General features: G+C 39.4%; 1 protein-coding gene across 1 annotated transcript in view; it reads left to right on the forward strand.

The window, feature by feature from the left end:
* SLC49A4 (solute carrier family 49 member 4) overlaps positions 1 to 12,511 on the forward strand; it is a 161,459-nt gene that overhangs the window by 32,161 nt on the left and 116,787 nt on the right. The window contains exon 3 of the mRNA XM_037836960.1: positions 10,306 to 10,568. Within this exon, the coding sequence (XP_037692888.1) occupies positions 10,306 to 10,568 (263 nt within the window). The remainder of the gene's footprint in view (positions 1 to 10,305; positions 10,569 to 12,511) is intronic.

The raw sequence follows: 12,511 nt of genomic DNA on the forward strand, positions 1-12,511 counted from the left end.
TGATAAAATTCTCTGTATCTCTTTCTCCTTTCTTTGTTTCTCTGTTGGTAGGGCTCCCTTTAGTATCTGAAGTAGGGCAGGTCTTTTATTGGCAAAGTCTCTCAGCATTTGTTTGTCTGTGAAAATTTAAGCTCCCCCTCAAATTTGAAGGAGAGTTTTGCTGGATAAAGTATTCTTGGTTGGAAATTTTTCTCTCTCAGTATTTTAAATATGTCATGCCACTACCTTCTTGCCTCCATGGTGGCCACTGAGTAGTCACAACTTAGTCTTATGTTGTTTCCTTTGTATGTGGTGAATTGCTTTTCTCTTGCTGCTTTCAGAACTTGCTCCTCTTCTTCAGTATTTGAGAGTCTGATCAGAATATGTCTCGGAGTGGGTTTATTTGGATTTATTCTATTTGGAGTTTGCTGGACATTTATGCTTTGTGTATTTATATTGTGTAGAAGGTTGGGGAAGTTTTCCCCAACAATTTCTTTGAATACTCTTTCTAGACCTTTACCCTTCTCTTCCTCTTCTCGGACACCAATGAGTCTTAAGTTTGGACTTTTTATTTTATCTATCATATTCCTGAGATCCATTTCAATTTTTTCGATTTTTTTCTCCATTCTTTCTTTTGTTCTTTCATTTTCTGTTCTGTGGACTTCTAGGACACTGAGACGTTGTTCAACTTCCTCTAATCTTGTATTGTGAATATCCAGAGTCTTTTTAATTTGGCCAAGAGTTTCTTTTATTTCCATAAGATCTTCTATTTTTTTTATTCACTCTTGCAATGTCTTCTTTATACTCTTCTAGGGTCTTCTTTAAGTTGCTTATATCCTGGGCCATGGTCTTCTTGATGTCCTTTAAATCCTTTGCCATGTTTTCATTCCTCAATTGTAGTTCTTTGATTAATTGTGCCGGGTACTGTGTCTCTTCTGATATGTTGATTTGAGTGTTTGGAATTGGATTCTCCATATCGTCTGGTTTTATCATATGCATTAAGATTTTTTGTTGTTTTTGGCCTCTTGGCATTTGCTTTGCTTGATAGGGTCCTTTCAAGTTGTAAAAAAAAAAGATACCAATCTAATTTTTCAGAAACACAGTTTGGTGGCATACACTTTCTCTAACTAACCAGCAGATGGTGTCTGTGAGTCACCTATACCCCTCAAGTCAGTTCTCAACCTTGTCCCCGCAGTGTGTGGGGAGATGATTCTTGTGGGGTTCAGTTGGAGAACTCAGTTTGGGTGTATTGCTGGAGCCATCCGCCCTGAATGTGGGGTGTGTGTCCAGGTGGCCAGGGAGGAGGGGCAGCTTTAATATTCAAATCCCCCAGGTTCCCGGAGATTCAAGGCTGCCACAAGAGTCTAAGCCTTCATTTCAGTTCAGCCCCAGACCCTCTCTCTCGCTGTCCCACAAACCACCAGACTTGGTGTAGCGTCCCTGGGTTCTCCGAGCGGACCCCCCTCCCAGCCGCGATCCTCCAGGAGCTCAGCCGAGGGAATGCTGTGCTACGTCACCAGTGCACACCGTCCCCCAAGGGAGGCCCCGGGCTGCCGGGCCGTGCAGGGGCACTTTCAGCCTGCTGCAAAGATGGCCGAACAGGGCGTCTCAACCCCCCCTCCTCGCACAGTTCCTCCTTCCCAGCTCCAGGACAACTGGCGGGGCTCTGGGCTCTGGGCACAGCCCCGGGCAGTTTATCCAGCCCTCTGGGGAGCCAGCTGCAAGCCGCAGGGTTTCTCTCTCCTTCTGGCTCTCCCCTCCACTCCCCCAGTCCTGAGGGTATCTGCAGCGGGCTATCCTCCAGGCCAGACACCAAGAGTCCGGCCAGCCGCTCTTGCTGTGTTTTACTGTGTGGTTCCCTGTGTCACAACTGCAGCCACTCCTGGGTTTTTCCCTTTTTTTTTTTTTAATTTAAAAGAACCAGTTGGTCTCCAAACGCCAACCCTTGGCTTCCCCACACCGCCACGTGGCTGCGGATCTTCCAGCCAGCTTACTCACTCGTTTCAGAATGCAGACTCCTGGTTTCACGAAGTATACAGCCCCTGTGGTACTAGCAGACCTTGTCCAGCTGGCGCAGCACTGTAACCGGTATTCTGGGTCATTTTCTGTTTTTTTATCTAGTGTTTTTCTTGGAAGTGTTTTTTTTACCCTGTCTCACTTAGCCGCCATCTTAGTTTCTCCCCTGGTTATGATTCTTATACCTGCTGAATCTCCTCTTCACTTTACTGACTTTTGTGCTCACTTTTGGTGGTGGCTACCTTGATGCCATCTGATAAAAGTAGGCTTGAATAGGCAAATCACTCCCTTAATCTGATCTTTGCAACTAGACTGACTCTGAGGGACAATTTTGTTTCCTGCCACTTAGGATTCAGATACATCCTGGGGCTCCAAATTCCTTGATTCTCATTAGATTTATATTGCAGGCTTTGGGGCAAAGAGAGACTCTCTTAGCAGTGCCTTTATCTCTTCCATCTATGCTTACAAACCAGCTAATGCTTGCCTGACCTTATATCTCTCTTCTAGCACAGGAAGAGGCAGGAAACATGGAATAATAGCCTGAATTGTTTCCAACTAGTTCCGAAGCATCACAGGCAGCAGTTTTTGATCCCAAAAAGTTTTAACAGGCCTTCTCAGCCTGTTTTCTAACCCCTAAGCCAATACTAAATATTTTATGTTTTTGTGAATGCAGCACTCCAATTTTGGAGCTAATTTTTCCATTAAGAAACAAGTAAGCTGCTACAATAAGGAGACCCCAAAATATAAAGGCTCAAATAGGATAGTATTTTCAGGTAAGGGAACAAGAATGAGACCCCTTGAGTAAACAAGCAGACCTCTGGAGCCCTCCCTTTCTGCCACAGAGCTTACTACTGAGGAGAAGACTAAACTACCTCCTCAAAAAAATTTTTTTAATTAGAGAAGTTGTAGGTTTACCAAAAAAGCATGTATAAAATACAGAGATCCCATATACCAACCTATTATTAACACCTTGTGTTAGTGTGGCATATTTGTTACAGTTCATGAAAGATCATTCTTATAATTGTACAATTAACTGTAGTCCATCATTTACAGTAGGGTTCTCTGTTTTTTGTTTTTAATTTTTTATACTAGTTATATATATATATGTAAAATTTCTGTTTTGGCCACATTCAAATATATAATTCAGTTCTGCTAGTTACATTCACAATGTTGTGCTACCATCACTGCCATCCATTACCAAAACTTTTCCATCAACCCAAATAGAAATTCTGTACAATTTAAGCATTAACTCCCCATTCCCTACCCCCCACCTTAGCCTCTGATAACCTATATTCTAGTTTCTGACTCTACAACTTTGCTTATTCTTATTATTTCATATCAGTGAGATCATATAATATTTGTCCTTTTGTATATGGATTATTTCACTCCACATGATGTCTTCAAGGCTCATCCATGTTGTCAGCTGTATCAGAACTTCATTCCTTTTTATGGCTGAATAGTATTCCATTGTATATATACACCACATTTTATTTGTCCATTCATCGGTTGATGAACACTTGGGTTGCTTCTATCTTTTGGCTTCTGTGAATAATGCTGCTATGAACATCAGTGTGCAAATATACATTTGAGTCCCTACTTTTAGTTGTATGGGAAATATACCAAGAAGTGGGAATGCTGGTTCATATGGTAGTTCTATACTTAACTTTATGAGAAACCACCAAACTGTCTTCTCCAGCTGCTGTACCATTTTACTTTCCCACCAACAATGAATAAGTGTTCCTTTTTCTCCATATCCTCTCCAAACTTGTAATTTTCCTTTTTTTAAATAGTAGCTATTCTAGTTGGTGTGAAATGGTATCTCATTGTGGATTTGATTTGCATTTCCCTAATAGCTAATGATGTTGAGCATCTTCTAATGTGCTTTTTGGCCATTTGTATATCTTCTTTGGAGAAATATCTATTCAGATCTTTTGCCCATTTTTAAATTTATTGTTTTTTTTTTTACTATTGAATTGTAGTATTTCTTATATATTATCGATATTAAACCCTTAACAGATAATGTGGTTTCCAAATATTGTCTCCCAGAAAGTAGGTTGTCTTTTTACGTTCATGATAAAGTCCTTTGATGCCGAAAAGTTTTAAATTTTGATTGGGTCCCATTTATCTATTTTTTTTCTTTTGTTGCTTGTGCTTTGGTATAAAGTCTAAGAAACTGATGCCTAACACAAGGTCCTGAAGGTGCTTCCCTATGTTTTCTTCTAGTAGTTTTGTAGTTCTGGTTCTTATATTTAGGTCTTTGATCCATTTTGAGTTGATGTTTGTATATAGTGTGTTTTCCCAGTTCTTCCACCAAGCTCATTTGTGAGGGGTGTGTATGTGTGTGTGTGTGGACTTCTAATGCAAAAAGCATATAATTATTTAATATTAGATTAATTTTCAAGCACTAAATCAGTGTGTTTAATTCTTGAGACGAATTTCAACTATGATGATTCCTATGTTCTAGGTTGGCCCCCAAGTTCAGTGACTGTTAGATTGAGAGCCCATCTGAAATGTCCCTAGTGCTGTACCTGCTTGGATCTCAGTGATTGGTACTATTTAGCACTTGTATCATGTTGCAATATTCTGATCTGAGAATTGAGTAAACTGGACTTAGGTGATCCTTAAAATCTTTCCAAGGTCACACACTCTATAACTCGTAAGTTTGCTGCTTGGAAAATGGTTTATTCATGGTTCCACTGAGAGGTAATAAAGAGTCAAGCTGTGGTAATAAAGGTGAATTTTATATCTTAACTCTAAGAATTCATACTATTTCACATGGTATCTTTGTTTGTTTGCTTTTGATAGATTATTTCTTCCAATCTCCTACCCTAAACATTTTTAGGCATAATAAAATCTGTTCATGGGAGAACCTAAGATGGTGGCTAGGTGAGACAGGGCAAAATAACACCTCCTTGAAAAATACTAGATAAAAAACAGAAGATGACCCAGAATACCGGTTTCAGCGATGCACCAGCTGGACAAGGTCTGCTAGAACCACAGGGGCCGTACACTTGGTGAAAATGGGAGTCTGCATTCTGAAACGAGTGAGTAAGCCAGCTGAAAGACCCACAGCCACGCTGCAGTGTGGGGAAGCTGGGGGTTGGCATTTGGAGACGGACTGGTTCTTTAAAAAAAAAAAAAAGGGAAAAACCCAGGAGCAGCTGCATTTGCAACGGTGAAAACCACTCAGTGGAAGCACGGCAGAAGCAGTCTGAGCCGGCCTCTTGGTGTCTGGCATGGAGGATAGCCCACTGCAGATTCCCTCAAGGCCAGGGGAGCAGAGGGGAGAGCCAGAAGGAGAAAGAAACCCCACTCCTTACAGCCGCTCCCTGGCGGGCTGGAGACGCTCCCTGCCCGGGGCCGTGCCCACAGCCCAGAGCAGCGCCAGTTGTCCCTGAGCTGGGAAGGAGGAACTGTGTGAGGAGAGGGGAGGGGTGGAGATGCCCTGTTCAGCCATCTTTGCATCAGGCTGAGAGCGCCCCTACACGGCCCGGCAGCCCAGAGCTTCCCTTGAGGGATGGTGCACACTTGTGACGTAGCATAGCCTTCCCTCAGCAGAGGTCCTGGAAGATCACAGCTGAGAAGGGAGGCCCACTCGGAAAACCCAGGGACACTACGTCAGTGCCATTGGTTTGTGGGTCAGCATCAGAGAGGATCGGGGGCAGAACTGAAATGAAGGCTTAGACTCTTGCAACAGCCTTGAATCCCGGGAACACCTGGGAGGTTTGAATATTAAAACTGCCCTGCCTCCCTAGCCACTGGGACACAGGCCCCACATTCGGGGGGGCGGCTCCAGCAACACACCCAAACTGAGTTCACCAACTGAACCCCACAAGAATCATTTCCCCACACACCACAAGAACAAAGTTGAGAACTGACTTGAGGGGTATAGGTGACTCGCAGATGCCATCTGCTGGTTAGTTAGAGAAAGTTTATGCCACCAACTTGTATTTCTGAAAAATAAGATTGGCATTTTTTTTACAACTTGGAAAAACCTTATCAAGCAAAGCAAATGCCAAGAGGCCAAAAACAACAGAAAATCTTAATGCGTATGATAAAACCAGATGATATGGAGAACACAATCCCAAAGACCCAAATCAAAATATCAGAAGAGACACAGTACTTGGCACAATTAATCAAAGAACTACAATTGAGGAATGAAAACATGGCAAAGGATATAAAGGACGTGAAGAAGACCATGGAACAGGATATAAGGGACATAAAGAAGACCCTAGAAGAGCATAAAGAAGACATTGCAAGAGTAAATAAAAAAATAGAAGATCTTATGGAAATAAAAGAAACTGTTGGCCAAATTAAAAAGACTCTGGATACTCATAATACAAAATTAGAGGAAGTTGAACAATGACTCAGTGTCCTAGAAGTCCACAGAACAGATAATGAAAGAACAAAAGAAAGAATGGAGAAAAAAATCGAAAAAATTGAAATGGATCTCAGGGATATGATAGATAAAATAAAACATCCAAACTTAAGACTCATTGGTGTCCCAGAAGGGGAAGAGAAGGGTAAAGGTCTAGAAAGAGTATTCAAAGAAATTGTTGGGGAAAACTTCCCAATCCTTGTACACAATATAAATACACAAAGCATAAATGCCCAGCAAACTCCAAATAGTATAAATCCAAATAAACCCACTCCGAGACATATTCTGATTAAACTCTCAAATACTGAAGAGAAGGAGCAAGTTCTGAAAGCAGCAAGAGAAAAGCAATTCACCACATCCAAAGAAACAACATAAAACTAAGTTGTGACTACTCAGTGGCCACCATGGAGGCAAGAAGGCAGTGGCATGACATATTTAAAATACTGAGAGAGAAAAATTTCCAACCAAGAATACTTTATCCAGCAAAACTCTCCTTCAAATTTGAGGGAGAGCTTAAATTTTCACAGACAAACAAATGCTGAGAGAGTTTGCCAATAAAAGACCTGCCCTACTTCAGATACTAAAGGGAGCCCTGCCAACAGAGAAACAAAGAAAGGAAAAAGAGATATACAGAATTTTAACAGACTTATATAGAACCTTACATCCCAAATTACCAAGACAGTCATTTTTCTCTAGTGATCATGGATTTTTCTACAGAATGGACTAATATGCTGGGACATAAAACAAGCCTCAATAAATTAAAAAAAAAAAATGAGATATACTCAAAGCACATTCTCTGACCACAATGGAATACAAATAGAAGTCAACGATTTTTGAATTGTAACTCCACTATTTACTTCCTACATGATATAAAATAAACAAACTCTAATGACAAATCAGTGGTTTTGAACTCAACATAAAATATGTAAGTTTTGACAAGAACTATATAAAGGTGGGGGAATGGAGGAGTGTAGGAACATAGTTTATGTGTCCTATTGAAGTTAAGTTGTTATCAAAGGAAAACAAGATTGTTATGGATTTAAGAGTTTGATTTTAAGCCCCACAGTAAACACAGAGAAATTATTGGAGAATATGACCATAGAGATGAAAAGTAGAGTATGGGTTAAGAGAAATGGGGGAAGGGGCAATGGGAAGTTAAGAAATGAGTGTAGGGTTGCTGTTTGAGGTGAAGGGAAATTTCTAGTAATGGATGGTGGGAAAGAGCATTACAACATTCTAAATGTGATTAATCCCACTAATGGAAGGCTAGGAAGGGGGTAGAATGGGAAGATTTAGGCTGTGTATGTTTCCACAATTGAGAAAAAAAAAAGACAGCCTAAATAGATGACAATTGAATGCCAAGGGTGACCCTGGATGGGATCTGAGGATGGAGGACACGAGGCTCAAAGGGACACAGTTGAGACATGGGGGGGAAAAAAAAGGAAATATAGAATGTATGCTTTGTATCAATGTTGAATCTCTAGTACTTCTTAGCTGCATTTAATGGGATTGCGTAAAAGAGAATGTTGTTGTTCATGGAAATTGTACATGTGAATTATAGTGTTTGTTCAAGGATGTGTGCAGCTAGCTCTCATATGTTCAGAAGACAGAGCAATAGATGATGGGTGATAGATAGGGAGGGACGGGGGGAGGGAAAGTTATACCAGTGTGACAGCATGTTAAAGTTGGTGGATTGGGGTATCAGGGGAGGGTGTCAGGGTATGCTGGAGTTCTGTGTATGGGGTTTGTATTGTTTTTGCAACTGTTCCTATAACTTTGAATTTATTTCAAAATAAAATAAAATTTAAAAAAATCTATTCATTCCAACCCTTTTTCTAGATTAGATGAGTCTTTCATGAATACCTCATAAAGGTATTAAATATCATTGCAGTTACCTTTATGAGCCACCACGCACTGATTGCTATGCCATCGTGAGTCATGATTAATGCCACTTAATGACATTGTTTCAAGAATATTTCTATGATGAAATTGCTATGTGACAGCTTGGGATCCCTGAATTTTGGAGGAGGTATTTGGATTCATAAACAGTTTAAATCATTACTGTCATCTAGAAAATAATTCCCCTGGCACAAGAAGATTTTTAGAAGTTTTCTTAGTTTAGCAATATTAATAACACTCAAAGCTATTTTGCCTTTAAATAATTTTTCCAACATTATATGAAAATATGAGTGGACCTAATTCCCATAATTCACTTTACACTCACTTATGCTTCTGTGTGAGGGCTCTCTCTCCCCGTATGTCTATTTATTATTTCCTTCTATGTTCAGAAAACTTTTTCTAAGTGGTTAAGGTGGCAATTGGTTTAAAAAAAAAAAAAAGGATTTGACACCCACATGGTGCTTAAAAAGCAAAGCAAGCAGGAAAAAAGTGGTTAGTATTATTTAATGTTATATGTACTGTCCCTTCCCTTTTCTCTACCTCCAATACAGAAGATGTTAACTTGCCGCCCTTTCTTGCCTAGTCTTTTGACCTTCTGGCTTATTTTTTTCTTTCAAGGCTGCTCTTAAATGTGAATCTGTGTATTAGCAGTACAGGGAGCAATAGGGGGTAAGAATTTAAATGGTCAGCTAGAAAGAGGATAGAGAGCTACATAGAATATTGAGAAAAAATGAGCAAAAGATTAATATAATGGAAGCAAGAAATTACTCTTCACTAACCCTTACAACAATAAAGTCAGAATCAAAGTAATAGAACTAGAAGGAACCTACCAATCCAACAATTACAGTACCTTAACCTAACAGATGCTCAATAAACACATATCGAATTTAGACTAATCTCCTCATTTTACAAGTGAAGTTGTACATTTCCCAGGCCATTTGTATTAGTTAGGGTTCTCTAGGGAAACAGAACCAACAGGAGATATCTGTAAATAAGAGATTTTTTAAGTGTTTCACACAACTGTAGGGATACATGAGTCCAAATTCCATAGGGCAGGGTGCATGAATCCAAATTCTATAGGGCAGGCAGTGAGGGGCGATCCGGTGAAGGTCTTCAATGAACTCCCTAAGAGAGGCTGGCTGACTGAAGCAGGAAAGGTTCTCTCTCTACTCCCTTGAAAGTCTTCAACTGATTAGATTAAATCCATCTGATTGAATTCTCTCATTGCGGAATACACGTACTTCATTGATGTAATCAGCCACAGATGCAATCAGTTGACTGATAATTTTATAAACCAGCCTTCTGGTTTATTAAACAGCCACAAATGTCCTTGCAGTAACAGGCCAGTGCTTGTATGACCAGATACCTGGAAACCATCACCTGGCCAAGTTGACTCATTCAACTGATTAGTTGCAGAGCTGGGCCAGAATCCAGATCCTCTGATTCCTCAAACAACTCCCTTTCTATTAGAGGATACTATCATGACTATTTTATTTTTTATATTTCTAATACTGGGCACATGGTAGGCATACAAAGTTGAATTATTTGTAGGGCTGGTGGCACTTAGTCTGGTAATGAGTGGCAATCTAGTGGAAGAGTTATGGGTTTTGGAGTTAGACTTGGGAGTCAGACCTTTGGAATCAAAACTGAATATCAGCTTTGCTTGTTAGCACTTGGGCAAGTTTCTTCTTTCTGAGTCTAGTTTTTATATCTCAATAAATGAGAATAATAATAATAATAGCTACCACATAGTGTTGTTTTGAGAATTAAACAAAACAAGGTATATGAAGTACTTAGTTTGGTATGTAGCACAAATCAGAGGCTTCAGTAAGTATTTGTGAAATGAATAAGTGGTATTACTGTATCTAATCTCTCTCATAGAGTGTCAACATACTTTGCCTTTTAGTGTATCATGTTATTTACAGACGTGTACTTAGTGCATAGTTAAGCTGCTGTTTGACTAACTGCTTTTCTGTCTTAGAATATTTCTGCTCTGTCTATCTCACAGCCTTTTAAATTTTTTTTCATTCCAGACTAATCCATGGAGGACAGTTGTTAAATGGATTGGCAGGTCCAACTGTAATGAATGCTGCTCCATTCCTCTCCACAACATGGTTCTCTGCAGATGAACGGGCCACTGCCACAGCCATTGCATCAATGCTCAGTTATCTTGGTGGAGCATGCGCATTTTTAGTTGGACCCCTTGTTGTTCCAGCTCCTAATGGGACTTCTCTTCTGGCTTCAGAAAGTAGCAGGGTCCACATTAAAGATCGCATAGAGACTGTACTATACGCAGGTATTTTGAAGTCTATTTTCTTCCTATTATACTTTGTCTTTATCCCAGGCATCTTTACTCTACTTTTTATATACCAGATCACTTTGTATGAAATATTTAAGAGAACTAGTCACATAATGTGGAAATGCATATTTCAAACCTATACCTTTCTAGGCTGTTATTAGGTTTAAAGTGTGTTGTTGCTACATGGAAGGTTATTTCTTAATTTTACTCTCCTTTCTCTTCCTTTTACGATTAAGCACTGTATGACACACTACAAGAGCTTGCCAGCTGAGAAGTTTGAGGGAGTACAGTCCACACCACACCACCCTCACTTTTGAAACCAATTGGAGGTTTGGGAGATTCCAAAAACCACCCTCAGATTCAATAATTCACTAAGGAATCACAGAACTCACTGAAAGCTTTTGTGCTCTGGTTATGGTTTATTACAGGGAAACGATGCAGATTAAAATCAGCCAAAGGAGCAAGCTTCCCTCACCCTGAACATACAGAGCTTCCACTTGTCCTTTCTCCCTGGAGTCATGGACAACATTAACTGCTCCAGGCCACAGTGTATGACAATATACATAAAGTATTGCCAAACAGGAAAGCTCACCTGAGCCACTGGTGTCCTGAGTTTGTATTGGGGCTTGATCACATACTGCCTGTGTGGCTGACCTTGTTTCCAGCCCCTCCAGAGGCAGAACTGATAATGCCTGATCCAAATCCCCCATTGTAATTAGCATGGTTAGACTGTCCTTGGCCAAAGGCCTCAGGCAAACAAAGACATTCCTATGAGGCATGACATTCCAAGGGCCTAGAGATCACCTCTCAGTAGCTGAAGGCAATAATTATCTTTTAAGTTATGGAGTTTTAAGCAACTGTGTTAATGCCCTACATTCTCCTGGCTCATGGTTCCTACCCAGTCAAGCAGAAGCTTCTCTTTAAAGCTTCCAATTATTGCTTCAGTGCTTTCATATTTGCCAATCTGCCTTCCCAAAATAATGTCCCATAACCTTTCATTCCAATTAAAAATACTATGCTAGAATCTCTGCCTTAGAAGATTAAAGACTCTTAAAATAAATTATTTCAACTACTTTCAGAGCACTCATAAATAGATATCATTGGTTAAATATACATTTCTATTATTCTCTTTATACATTTTTTTTCCATTCACATTGTCCTTATCTTCCCCCATTAAGTTCTAAGCAGAGATATATCCTCACTTTTCTTTCTATTAGCCAGTTATAATAGCTTCTATTCAGTAAATATTTCGAACTCAGTTATGTTCATTGACTGAATATATAGAGCAGGGGTTGACAAACTTTTGCTATAAAGTCCAAATAGAATATTTAAGGGTTTGCAGACCATATAGTCTCTGTCACAACTACTCACACTGCCCTCATACTGTGACGATAGCCATAGACAATATGTAAACAAATAGTGTGGCTATGTTCCAATAAAACTTTATTTATTTATTTATTTATGGACACTGAAATTTGAATTTCATATGATTTTCTCATGTCATAAAACATTATTCTGATTTTTTTTCAACCATTTAAAATTTTAAAAATCATTCTTAGAGTTTTTTGTAGGCATGCAAAAACAGGCACTGGCTGCATTTGCCCATGGACCATAGTTTACTCACCCCTGATGTGGAACAGGCAATGGTTATTTTTTTTCTAAGTGAACTAAAATAAAGGTAAAATGAAGGTCATAATAATTCTCTGTGGAGATCTAGGTTATTTTATAAAAATTGTTTCTTTCTCATTATATGAAAATATCAATACCATACTGACCTTTGTTTTAAAATAATTCAGCATATGCAAAATACAAAAATCTTACATTTCCAATGAGCCTCCATTAGAAAGTAAAGGAGGGTATAATGAAAAGTCTTAAAACAAACTACCAATAAACAGAAATAAATTATTTAAAAAAAGGACATTCTGGAGTTGAAAAGTACA

The sequence above is a fragment of the Choloepus didactylus genome, chromosome 1 (assembly GCF_015220235.1).
Source record: "Choloepus didactylus isolate mChoDid1 chromosome 1, mChoDid1.pri, whole genome shotgun sequence".
Taxonomy (NCBI): domain Eukaryota; kingdom Metazoa; phylum Chordata; class Mammalia; order Pilosa; family Megalonychidae; genus Choloepus; species Choloepus didactylus.